This window comes from Scyliorhinus torazame, chromosome 1 (assembly GCF_047496885.1).
Source record: "Scyliorhinus torazame isolate Kashiwa2021f chromosome 1, sScyTor2.1, whole genome shotgun sequence".
NCBI classification, from domain to species: Eukaryota; Metazoa; Chordata; class Chondrichthyes; order Carcharhiniformes; family Scyliorhinidae; genus Scyliorhinus; species Scyliorhinus torazame.
The window spans coordinates 106,271,290-106,285,211 of record NC_092707.1 but is presented as its reverse complement, the minus strand read 5'-3'; the positions used below and the strand labels follow the sequence as shown (position 1 = coordinate 106,285,211).

General features: G+C 54.0%; 1 protein-coding gene across 2 annotated transcripts in view; it reads left to right on the top strand.

Annotated features, from left to right (window-relative positions):
• The window catches only part of LOC140410772 (glutathione hydrolase 1 proenzyme-like), a 494,093-nt gene that overhangs the window by 350,543 nt on the left and 129,628 nt on the right, over positions 1–13,922 (top strand). The window contains exon 2 of one of the 2 annotated variants that reach the window (XM_072499379.1): positions 2,169–2,339. The exons of the other annotated variant lie outside the window; for it this stretch is intronic. Coding sequence (XP_072355480.1) covers positions 2,173–2,339 — 167 coding nt within the window. The 5' untranslated portion in view covers positions 2,169–2,172. The remainder of the gene's footprint in view (positions 1–2,168; positions 2,340–13,922) is intronic. 2 annotated transcript variants of the gene reach the window in all.

Sequence of the window (13,922 nt, the reverse complement as noted above, 5' to 3'; positions counted from 1 at the left end):
TGGTGGGGAGCCCGTGAAGAATGCCTTCCATTACCTGCTGGAAAATTGCACATGTGGAAAACACCCCGAATGGGTGTATTCGTACAATCTCCCGTGGGTGGTAATGGTGACACATTTTCTGGATGCCGCTTTTAACTCCAACTTGAGGTACATGTGGCTCATGTCTAAGTTTGTGAAAGAATGGCCCCCAGTGAACATCAAATACAGGTCTTCCATGCATGGACTGGGGTACCTGTCCATGCAGTTGGCCTTGTTGACCATCATTTTATAGTCGCCACATAAGCAGACTTGTCTGACTGCCGCACCGGGACCGCTGGCACTGCCCACTCTGTGAACTGGACCGGGCGTATAATACCCAAGTTCTCCAGCAGGTTCAGTTCACCATCCAGTTTCGTAAGCAGGGTGTATGTGACTGGGCGGGTCATACAGTATTTGGGTAGGGCGTCCAGGTCAATGTAAAATTTAGCTCCAGTGCCCTTTATCTTCCCTCGGCCTTCTTGGAAGATTTCTGGGTATTTGCCCAGGACCTCATGCAATCCGCCTGTACGCATTTGAAACATTTGCTGTCAATCTAGACAGTGTCGCTGGAACCAGTTGCTGCCCAGGAGGCTGGGTCCGGGTCCCTGCACCAATAATTGTCAATGGCTCCATGGTATACGTCACAAGCCAGGCCTTAGTGTCCTTTGGACCCAGATGCTGGATCCCCAAATGGAGTTTTCAGAAAATTTGATGTCTGATGACAGAGTCCGCAGCCCCTGTATAGATTTCCATGTCCAAGGGGTGATCATTCACATGGAGAGTTATTTTAACTAGGGCTACTTTTGGTGCTGTTATGCAATTATGTAATGCTAGTAGAGGATTTTCACAGTAACGTAATTGTAGTGTTAATTTAAGCCTACTTGTGACACTAATTATTATTATTTAATTGCATGCAATCATTCTCATCAGGCTGGGCAGTATGAAGAGATCTGGCTCGGGATGCATGTGTTACCTGACCAGGGTGACATGCTCGCTGTCAATTCTGGTGACGACACGCTCCCGTAAGTCCAACGCTTGGGAGGCATCGCTTGTTGGAATGGGGGTCAGCCAACATTGTACATCGCAATCCATGGAACCCTGAAACTCCTGGAGCCCCTTTTCTTTGTTCTATATCCCTTTTTAAATCCAAGGCTGGTTCTGCCAATAGTTTCCGTTGGGTCGCCATGTTATTAATGTCACACACGAGGCGATCTCTCGACATCTCAGGGAGGGATGGACCGTAGTCACAATGTTCAGCCAGCTTGAGTAGACGCATCATAAATTCCATGACCAAATCACCCGGGGTTCGTTCGGCCTTGTTGAACTGATATCTCTGTACGACCACTGATTGTTTAGGGTCGTAATGATTACGATAAGTTCCATGAGTCCACCAAAGGTTTAACATGCATCGCATTAGACCACGAGAAGCTTGTCGAGAGTGATAGAACCAGAGGACATGGTTGAGGCTGAGGCTGCCGGGTGGGTGAGACTTTTGATTACGCTGAAAGTTGGTGCCTGCCCCACAGGTGGTCAGAGGTATCACCTTTTGTTGGTCATCTCCATTCTCCTGAAAGAAATGTCACATCCGTTCGGTATACTGGGCCCTGTCTTCCACACCTGTGTCAAGGGCCTCTAGCCTTCTGAAAAGCGGCATTTTAAAAACTTATTAACCTTGTTCTCGTGCTGGAGATTCAGGCGCGGTGTCAGGGAATCCAGAATCGCAGCCGTGGTTTTTCCTCATCACCAGTATAAAAGGTTAAGAGAAGGTGAATCAAAACTGCACTTTATTTTCTGCCAAAAGAAAAGGCAGCAATGTGACATACAGCACAAAGGTCCCGAGCAGGAATGCCGATCATGCCAGTCCTAATCCGGGCCGGATTTTATGAGGTAATTTCTACGAGCCCCAGTTGATGGGCCTCCGCCCATTAGCAGGGGAGCTTGTATTCCACGAGCCCCACAGGGAGATCAATCGGGACATCCCCGTGGACCACGAGAGGGTTATTACAATGTGGGGCTTGGTGATAGAACCACGGTGGGTTTTATTCCTCAGGTATTCTACTCTAACGTGAAGCCTGCTAATGATGATCATTTCTGGTGTCCTCTGAGAGATCACACCCACACCTGAACCTCACCTTTCTCTTTCCTTTTAGAAAAATGAATAAGACATCAAAAGGACTCATTGCCTTTGCAGCTGTGATATTGGTAGCCCTCATCCTGTTCCTGGTTGTGTACTTTGTACTGAAGTCCAAGGAGACGCCACCTTACTCCTTCGAGAGTGCTGTTGTGGCTGCTGATGCAGAGAGATGTTCAGAGATTGGAAGGTGAGTGTTTGTTCCAGGGCCTTGGCTCACAATGTCTCTGAGAGGAATATTGCAAAACCTTTCCAGAGAATTACAGCAGGGATACAGACTGTTTCTCCAAACCAATCCGTATTGATCTTTATCCTCCATAGACCTGTGCTCCTAATCCCAAATGTATTTTTGATCCTGTATCCATTTTCTTGGTTTTCTTTCAACTATTTAATTTATTCTTAAATGTTGCATAATCTCAGTTTTAATTCATTACTCTGGTAATCCATTCTGCAACCTCGCACCTCACTGTGCAAAAAGGTTTCTAATATATAGATATCTCACAGTTTATATCTATTCTGTACCATCTCTTTGTAATTTTAAACATCTACCTGAGGTGTTTGACCTGCGATGCACAGCTTGAGAGAGCAGATTCAATATGGACCTTCAAAAAGGGACCGAGGTAGATACCTGAAGGGGAAAGGTTATGGGAGCAATTTGATCACCACGTTATGCCCAGCGGGGATCTGTGCCCTCCAGGTAAATAGCGGGAAAGGCCAAAATCAAGATTCACGGCAATTTGCAATTTCCCCGGCCCGTGCCCGATGGCGAGTTCTGGATCTTGGGCAAAAATGGAGAGCATATCATTAACCCTCATTTACATGCATTGCAATCTCATCAGTGAGATTGATGTCAAATGCAGCAGCCTCTCCGGAATTAACCAACACCCCAGCGGGATATCACGTGGGCATCGTTTAATACTCCTTTTTAAAAATATGAAGCTGGCACAACGGCTGCTGAGGGGAAGTGAGGGGGTGAGTAGCCATTGCCATATTCCAGCATGCAGCTCAAGGGCATCGGAGCTGCTGTCCCAGTGCTCAGGGGGAGGGGCGGCATGGCAGGGGGAGGAACCTGAGGGGACTTGGGCTTGGTCAAGGGGCTGAAGCGTTCTAGATCGGGGTTCGCCCCTGAGCTGGAGGAGGGAGGGGATTTGCATCTGTGAAGCCTTCAAGCCATCTTTAAATATTGTGGAGACCCATAACGGGCAAGGCAACCACAGCTGCAGCCTGTTTGTCCTTCTAACATTTCCAGGACAGAGCCCTGCTCTTCATTCTATGCTGACGGTCACGTTAACTTCCATTGACTGTGAGCAGCCTCTAATTTCACAGATGAAGGCTGTTGCAAATGAGGAATCAGCCTTGTTAGTTGTGAGAACACTTCACACTCCTCAACTCTCAAGTGGCTTCTCGAGGGCACATGTGCCATGTCTCAGAGGATGATTAGTGTTCTGACACCCTAGTAGCAGCTGCCATCAATCAAACACTCAAGAGTGCGGCTTCAGCATTGAGGATCTTCTGACGACCAAAGGTTAAATGTATGGAGCACGTACGTACGTACCTGAGCACGTCCTCCCTAATGTTCCTGGTAGAGGTCTGGAGTCGAGGGGCTCCTGATTTGGCTGGGAATGAGTGTGCAGAGCAAGATTTGTTAGCCCAAGGACTTTAAACTTTAAATGGGGTGATGGGGGGGTGTGTGTGGTGGTCGAGAAGTGTAAAACTACAAGAAGTATAATGGTTAATGGGAATCAAAGCAGCAGGTCAGCATGTGAGGAGAAGGTAGAGGTTAATAGGATGAACAGACAGGGCCAGTCTAATGACTATGGAGGGTGACTGGGGGAGTGAAAGTTGGGGATGAGGCTGAGTGTTATCAGAGATTAATAAAGGAGTGAAAAGCATGGTGCACTAGAAAATTCTGCAAGGGAAAGACAAATCAATAGGACACATTTAAAAACCTTGTACCTAAATGCACGCAGTATTCAGAATAAGGGCTGATGGCACAAATAGAGACAAATGGGTATGACTTGGTGGGGATCACTGAAACACAGTTGCAGAAGGACCGGGACTGGGAGGTAAATGTCAAGGGTACTCAGTATTCCAAAAGGATAGGCAGGATGGAACAGGAGGTGGACTTTCTTTATTGGTTTAAGATGACACTAAGGCTGTACTAAGAAATGATATTGAGACTAAGGGCTAGGATGTTGAATCGATCTGGGTGGAAATAAAAAACAAGGGAAAAAACTCCCCTTGGCGGGAATAATTTACAGGCCCCCGAGCAATACTTCCAAAATGGGGCATTGTATAAAGCAAGAAATAATGAGGACTAGTGAGAAGGGCACAACGGTAATCATGGATGATTTTAACATTCATATTCACTGGATTGATCAAATTGGCAAGGGTAGCCTCGAGGGAAATGTCATAAAATGTATGAGGGATTGTTTCTGAGAGCAATATGTTATGGAGCCAACCAGAGAGCAGGTATTTTAGATTTAGTATTATGTAACGAAGAAGGGTTGATAAATAGTCTGGACATTAAGGATCCTCTTGGAGGGAGTGATCACAGCATGCTAGAATTTCAAATTCAGATTGAGCGAGAGAGCACAGAGTGCCATACTAGAGTTTTAGCGTTGGCCAGAGGTAATTATACAGGCCTGAGGAAGGAGTAGACTGGGCACAAATAATTGAGGGTAGGACAATTGAGGAGAAATGGCAGATGTTCAGGGAGATACTAAATGCCTCTCAAATAAAGTTTATTCCTGAGATGAAGAGATATTGAAAAAGGGAGAAAAATGTACCAAGGCTAAATAAGGAAGTCAAGGGAGACATAAAGGCAGGACCTAGGGCATACCACTGCAAAAGCTAGTGATAAGCGGGAGGATTGGGAAAACTTTAAGGTTCAGCAAAAGGCTACTAAAAATAAAATCAAAAGAGCTAAGATGAATTATGAAAGGAAACTAGCAGAAAACATAAAGACTGATATCAAAAGCTTCTATAAGTATATAAAGAGGAAGAGAATAGCTAAAGTAAATGTTGGCCCTTTAGAGGATGATACTGGTGCTATAACAATAGGGAACACCGCGATGGCGGAGGCACAATCAATATTTTGCCTGTCTTCACGGTAGAAGATAATAAAAATGTTCCAAAAACTACAGTTAATGCAGAGGAACTTGGTGCAATAACCATCACTGAGGAGACGGCATTGAATAAACTATTGGGATTAAAGGCAGAAAAGTCTCTGAGACCTCTGGCCTGCACCCTAGGGTATTAAGGGAGGTGCCAGCAGATATAGAGGATGCATTGGTTATGATATTTCAGAATTCCCTGATTCTGGAAGTGACCCGGTGGGTTGGAAAGACGCTAATGTGACGCCCCTATTCAAAAAGGGAGAGAGGCAAAAAGTAGGAAACTATAGATCAGTTAGCTTGATCTCTGTGGTGGGGAAGTTGCTGGAATCAATTATTAAGGAGGAGGTGACTGACATTTGGAAATGCAAAGCTCAATCCACCACTGTCAGCATGGTTTTATGAAAGGTAAGTTATGCTTGACAAACTTGCTTGAGTTCTTTGAGGACATAACTAGCAAGGTGGATAATGGGGAACCTGTGGATGTGGTATATCCAGACTTCCAGAAGGCATTTGACAAGATGCAGCATAAAAGACTGATCCAGAAGGTGAGACTGCAGGGGATTGGGGATGGAATACTAGATTGGATTGAGGATTGGCTGACTGACACAAAGAGGGTTGGGATAAATGGATCCTTCTCTGGTTGGCGAACTGTAACTAGTGGGGTGCTGCAGGGGTCAGTCCTCGGTCCTCAACTGTTCACAATCTATATAAATGCAAGCAGGGGCAGGGTGTAACATCGCAAAATTTGCAGATGATACTAAAATAGGTGGGAGAGCAGGCAGTGAAGAGGAGATAACGATTTTGCAGACGGGTATAGATAGGCTAGGAGATGTGCCAAAATTTGGCAGATGGAGTTTAATGTGGGTAAGTGCGAGGTTATCCATTTTGGCCAAAAAAATAGAAAGGCAAATTATTTAAATGGAAGCAGATTCAAAATGTGTCTGAGCAGAGGGATCTGGGTGCCTTTGTTCATGAATCGCAGAAAATCGGTATGCAGATACAGCATGTAATTAAAAAGGCAAATGGAATGTTAGCATTTATTGAAATCCTGGGGGCAATACATGGCAAGCATGTCGCCCTGTGAGCACCAGGGCATCAGGGAGGGCCCTTTATTAACAGAAGGGGGATTCACTCCCTGAATGTTCAGATTGTGCGCGACCACCACCTCTGTATCGTGCACAGGTGTGCCCATTACCCAATGAGTGTGCATGACAGCTACATCCTGAGGCACTTGGAGATCCCCGGCATCTTTGAGGGCCACCCCAGGATGACAGAACATAGAACATACAGTGCAGAAGGAGGCCATTCGGCCCATCGAGTCTGCACCAACCCACTTAAGCCTTCACTTCCACCCTATCCCCGTAACCCAATAACCCCTCCTAACCTTTTTTGGTTACTAAGGGCAATTTATCATGGCCAATCCACCTAACCTGCGCACCCACGCAGACATGGGGAGAACGTGCAGACTCCTCACAGACAGTGGCCCAGCGGGGAATTGAACCTGGGACCCTGGCGCTGTGAAGCCACAGTGCTATCCACTTGTGCTACCGTGCTGACAGGTTGGCTCTTGGGGGACAAGGGGTATCCGCTGAGGTCCCGGCTGATGACTCCAGCGCAGAGAGCTGAGACCGAGACAGAGACCCAATATAATGAGACCCATGCTGCCATCTGAGCTGTCATTGAGTGGTGCATCGGACTGCTCAAAATGCGGTTCTAATGCCTGGACCACTCTGCTGGTGCACTGCAGTACACCCCCAGAGGGTCTCCTGATTTTTGTGGTGGTCTGCTGTGCTGTCCACAACCTGGCACAACAGTGGGACGACGTGCTGGAGGTGGAGGGACATGCGGCCTTGCCTGAGGAGAAGGAGACTGACCAGGAGGCACTGGAGTACGAGCCTGAGGATGGAGAATAGATGGTGGCAAGGGTTCAACATGCTTGGAGGACCAGAGAGGAACTCATCCTCGCCAGATTCTCATCGGATGAGGCTGTGTCCATCAGCTCACCACCCAAATTTCCCTCCCCCTATTCCCTCCTCCCCCCGCCATCCCCTCTTCCTCCCCCAATACCCCCTCTCCCACCCCCCCGATTTCCCATTATACCCGCCCCATTCACCACACCTCCCATTCCCCAACAAGCACCCTCCCCAAGCACCCTGTTCCACCCTCCAAGGGTCTGTGTAAAACCACTCCAGGGCGATGGGCCTGCGTCGGTACTGTCAGTAGATCAATATTGGTTTGTGGGGAGTGGAGGGCCACAGGGGGTGTGGTTGCAGGCAGGCCTGCTGTGAAGGTTAACGTGACATAGTCTTCACATGTATCAGGTGTGACATGTTTTAATAGTGAACATTTAACATTTCCATTCCCCCTAACTACAGATAGTGACCCCCCTCCACCTCTCCCCAAAGTGCCCACTCAGTGCTCCTCACTCTTCTTGATCTTTCATGGTCTACTGCTATGTCTAGGTGTGTCCGCAGGATACACACCAGAGATTGAGGCAGCCTGCTTCTTTCCGTGCCATTTGGCCCTTGATGCCTTTGGCGGATGTCCTCTGGAGGACCTGGAGCCAGAGGGCCTCGGCCAACTTACCGGTGTCACAGGTGTCGCCATGCCTGACCAGTACAGGCTTGGAGGGCTGTGTGCCACCCTGTTCTGCGTGCTGCTCTTGAGATGCACCAATGTCAGGAAGTGGGATTCAGAAGAACTGGAGACCGCCGTAATCTCCTCCAAAGTTGGCCTCCAGCGCTTCCTCTTCTTTGGCGATGCCCGTAGAGCCCTGAGCATCTCTAGGATGAAGGGCAGCTGGAGTAAGCTCCAGAAGCCTCTGTGCCATCTGGTGCTGCCAGCGTTGACAGCTCCCCATTGTCTGCACCTTGGTGCAGACTCCCTCAGCGATGATCCTCAGTGACTGGGCCATGCTCTGTAGTGTCTTGGCGACATCCCGTCTGCATCTGGGACACGTCCCTCAGTGACAGGAACATGATGTTGAGACCTCAGCCACGGCCCTCACAGACTGAGCCATGCCTTGGGCACCACCACTGAAGATGCGGACGTTGTACTCCAGCTTTTCCACTGTGGTCGCTACCCTAACAGTGTTGGTCTCGTGCCACGCATTGTCGGCAACTTCTCCTGAGCGCGTAGCATTTTGGACTCTCCAATTTTGTGTCACTATCATGAATGGCACTGCTGTGTTCTATCATCTGCACCAGCTCTGGGAGAACCTTGTCCAGAGGCTCGGCATCTAACTAGGGCCCAGCTCAGTCCTGGGATCCAGCAGCCCTCTCACTGCTGACTCCCCTGGATGTTCCTGATTCCACCTGATGTACATCAGCAACTGTGAGGTGCTCCCCAGATTGTGCCCAGAAGCCTGTCCACTAATGTCGCCCACCGAGGTGTGTGCCTTGTCTGACACGAACCACTCACTTAAGACAGGTCATCTGGGTGAAGGGGAAGTGGATCCTCACCTCTGTCTCGCAGGCCAACTTCGCTGAAGGTGACTGCTCTCACCTCAGATAAGGGGGTGAGGGCTTGGATCTCTGGCACTCCGCACCCATCTTGTCCCCTTCTCGCTTAGGGGTCAGGGGGGGTCGATAGCAGGTGGCATGTGTGGGCACCGCACCGAGACACAAAGGGGTTTGTGCTGGTGGGTGCCAGTGGGTTCTGAGGAATGTGGGGAGGGAGCGAGGTGTCAGCTGTGGGAGGGGTGTTTGCGAATTTGAGGAGTGACAGGTAGAACTAATTTATCCTTGCAGATCGGTGGAGGTCGTTGATCTTCTTCCGACATTGTACAGTGGTCCTCCTGGTCATGCCCCAGCACTGATAGCCGTTGGCACTGCCTCCAAGGTGGCACTGCTGACCCTGCTGCTGGTCCTCCGATCCACTTGGGGGAACAGAGTTCCCGCTTCCCATCCACATCGCCGAGAAGCCTGGCCAGGTTGGCATCACCAAAGTGAGTAGCAGACCTGTGCGCTGCCATGGTTGTGTGTTGGCTGGGAGTGAGTGGTGAGGGGGTGTTTAAAAGTAGCTCCTCCTGGAGAGCGGCGAGGCGCCGAGGTGAAAATCCGGCAAGACTGCCAGTAATGGTGAGAATCTCACGGGGGCTCATATTTGGCACTAAGTGCCATTAAATACAGGCCGCCAATACGGCCATCAAGAAACATCCCACTAATCGCACCCAAAATCACAGTTAGAAATGTTTCTGTTAAAGCGCGCCCTCTAGTTCCTGTAGGAGCAGCTCAGGGAGCTGACTGAACTGGTAGCTTGTCCTAGGAGTCAGCACAGTCGCAGTGAGCAGAATAGTCTCATCCTTTGCCCTCTGATTTTCTCAAAATCACCCCGTAAACTCCTCTATTTTGACGAGAACAGCCCCAGTTTCCCGAAGAGAGTGGGCTGGATTCTCCGAGCGGTGACACCGAAATCGCGGAATGCAATCGTCCGGAGACTAGGCTTGACGCCGGTTTCGCGCCGAATCGGAATTCTCCGGACCCCCAACTCGACGAAATCGCGGCACCCGCCGCGTGGCCTGGAAGTACAGCACACATCTCGTTATCTGCCCTGACGGACGATTCTCCGGGGCCTCAGCCATTCAGGGGCCCGGATGGGCCGATTTCCCGTGTTTCTAACATCCTTTAGAAAATCGTGAAGCTGGCTTGCTGGCTGAGGCGGCAGTGAGAGGAGGTAGGAGTTGGCGTGGGGGGACTGCGGGCTCCCGTATCGGACACCGGCCGTGCTTTCTGCGTGTGGGGAGGCCCTGCCAGGGCCGGGAGAGTGGGGGGGGGACAGGCCGAGCAGCCGGGGAGCCCCCGACAGGACAGGGCAGTGCCCACGCGCCGAGCGCCATTACAGCAGCCATTTTGTTGGCCACCCATCCCGGCTCCTGGGTAGACACTGAGAAAACGGTGGTATGAGTGGGTGCCGCCCCCCTCCACGGCCACCCCACTCAACCGGCGACACCCACCGGGGGAACCACCCAGGTCCACACCGATGGTAGCCCCCAGTGAGGGCAGTGCCATCAAACGGTGGCCCTGGCAGTAGGAACGGGCGCCAGGACCGAGGACATCGACGGGACTGGGGGGGGCATGCGTGGCTGGGGCATGCGGTGACAACCGGGGCCACCATGTAGCCCATGTTACCTGGTTGTGCAGAGTGTACATGATGACATGTTTTCCCCTCACTCTCTGCAGATAATCATTTTCGATCAACAACCTCCGGTGTTGGCCCCCGTGGCGACGGCCGCTGCCCTGCATGCAGCCCTGTGGCAGCCTGAGCGGCTCAGAGAGGTGCTGGAGGCTGTAGCAGAGGAGCGGGCTGCAAAGGGGCAGGTGGCAGCTGCTCAGGCTGGAGGGCCGCCCGCCCAACAGGACGAGGAGGAGGGGAAAGTGGTGGTGCCAAGGAGGCGCCGGATGAGGCCACGCGTCTACTGTGACCGCATGTCCTTTGAGGACCTCCCGGCTAGGGCATGCAGGAGGAGACTGCGGATGAGCAGGGAGATGGTGAGACTCATCTGCCACATGATGGCACACCTGGCACCGCCTGGGAATGGGGGAGGACACCTGCCCCCGGTGGCTGTCAAGGTGACGGTGGCCCTGAACTTTTACGCAACGGGGTCTTTCCAGTCACCGAGTGGGGGCCTGTCCGGCATCTCCCCGACATCGGCGCACAGGTGCATCCGCGCCTTCACCAACCCCCTGTACACCCTTGTGGACCAGTACATCCAGTACCCAGTGGACCCCACCCACCAGGATGCCCGGGCAGTGGGGTTCGCTGCCGTCGCCGGGATGCCCCGGGCCAGGGGGTAATGAACGGGGTGAATATCGCCCTGCGGCCACCGGCGGACAACAGGCCGCTGTTCACCAACCAAAAGGGGTAGCACTCAATGAACATTCAGGTGGTCTGTGACCATCAGATGCGGATCCGGCACGTCTGCGCCTGGTACCCGGGCAGTGTACATGACTCCTTCATACAGGCACAATTTGTGATCCCCGACATGTTCAAGGGACGACCCCCCCCCCAGCTGAGGGGATGGTTGCTGGGCGACAGGGGTTACCCGTTACGGTCTTGGCTGGTAACGCCTATACGGAGACCCGCTACAATGATGCCCATTGTGCAACCAGGGGTGTGGTCAAGAGGTGCTTCTGGAGAGGCACGTCAGGTGCCTGGACCACTCTGGAGGGGCTCTCCAGTATGAGGCCAGGAGGGTCGGCCGCATCGTTGTGGTCTGCTGCGTCCTCCACAATATCGCCCAGCTCAGGGGCGATGTGCTGGAGGAGGAAGACAGGCCTCGTCAGACGAGGAGGATGAGGGGGAGGAGGGGACAATGAGCAGGTCTTGGGGGCTGGCCAGGCACGGGAGGCCACACAACGGTACCGCCAGGGCCAGCACGCACGGGACACATTAATCGAGACACGTTTCACCAACTGGAGGGGCAGGGGGGGGGGTTGCTGGGCAGTGGCACGGACACCACAATACCACAACCCTTCACCACCGAATACCCTCACCTCCCACACCACCGACCACCCTCACCCCCCACATCACCGACCACCCTCACCTCCCCCACCACCGACCACACTCATCCCCCCTCACATCACCGAACACCCTCACCCCCCCACATCACCAACCACCCTCACCTCCCACACCACTGACCACCCTCACCCACCCACCACACCACCGACCACCCTCACCTCCCCCACCACCGACCACCCTCACCTCCCCCACCACCGACCACACTCATCCCCCCTCACATCACCGAACACCCTCACCCCCCCACATCACCGACCACCCTCACCCCCCCACATCACCGACCACCCTCACCTCCCACACCACTGACCACCCTCACCCCCCCTCACATCACCGACCACCCTCACCCCCCCTCACATCACCGAACACCCTCACCCACCACACCACCGACCACCCTCACCTCCCCCACCACCGACCACCCTCACCTCCCCCACCACCGACCACCCTCACCCCCCACATCACCGACCACCCTCACCCCCCCTCACATCACCGAACACCCTCACCCACCACACCACCGACCACCCTCACCTCCCCCACCACCGACCCACCCTCACCTCCCACACCACCGACCACCCTCACCCCCCACATCACCGACCACCCTCACCCCCCCTCACATCACCGAACACCCTCACCCACCACACCACCGACCACCCTCACCTCCCACATTACCGACCACCCTCACCCCCCCCTCACATCACCGAACACCCTCACCCACCACACCACTGACCACCCTCACCTCCCACATCACCGACCACCCTCACCCCCCTTCACATCACCGAACACCCTCACCCACCACACCACCGACCACCCTCACCCCCCACATCACCGACCACCCTCACCCCCCCTCACATCACCGAACACCCTCACCCACCACACCACCGACCACCCTCACCTCCCACATCACCGACCACCCTCACCTCCCACACCACCGACCCACCGTCACCTCCCCCACCACCGACCCACCCTCACCTCCCCCACCACCGACCCACCCTCACCTCCCACACCACCGACCACCCTCACCTCCCACACCACCGACCACCCTCACCCCCCACACCAACGACCACCCTCACCCCCCCTCACATCACCGACCACCCTCACCCCCCCTCACATCACCGACCAACCTCACCCACCACACCACCGACCACCCTCACCTCCCCCACCACCGACCCACCCTCACCTCCCACACCACCGACCACCCTCACCCCCCACATCACCGACCACCCTCACCCCCCTCACATCACCGAACACCCTCACCCACCACACCACCGACCACCCTCACCTCCCACACCACCGACCACCCTCACCTCCCCCACCACTGACCACCCTCACCTCCCCACCACCGACCACCCTCACCTCCCACACCACTGACCACCCCCACCTCCCCCACCACCGACCACCCTCACCTCCCACATCACCGACCACCCTCACCTCCCCCATCACAGACCACCCTCACCTCCCCCATCACCGACCACCATCACCTCCCCACCACCGACCACCCTCACCCCCCACACTACCGACCACCCTCACCCCCCACACCACCGACCACCCTCACCCCCCCCACCACTGACCAATCTCACCCCCCACACCACCGACCACCCTCACCTCCCTCAACACCGACCACCCTCATCTCCCCCACCACCGACCACCCTCACCCCCTACACCACCAACCACCCTCACCTCCCACACCACCGACCACCCTCACCTCCCTCAACACCGACCACCCTCACCTCCCCCACCATCGACCACCCTCACCCCCCACACCACCGACCACCCTCACCCCCCACATCACCGACCACCCTCACCTCCCTCAACACCGACCACCCTCACCTCCCACACCACCGACCACCCTCACCTCCCCACCACCGACCACCCTCACCCCCCACACCACCGACCACCCTCACCTCCCCCACCACCGACCACCCTCACCCCCCACACCACCGACCACCCTCACCTCCCCCACCACCGACCACCCTCACCCCCCACACCACCGACCACCCTCACCTCCCACACCACCGACCACCATCACCTCCCCACCACCGACCACCCTCACCCCCCACACCACCGACCACCCTCACCTCCCACACCACCGACCACCCTCACCTCCCCCACCACCGACCACACTCACCTCCCCCACCACCGAC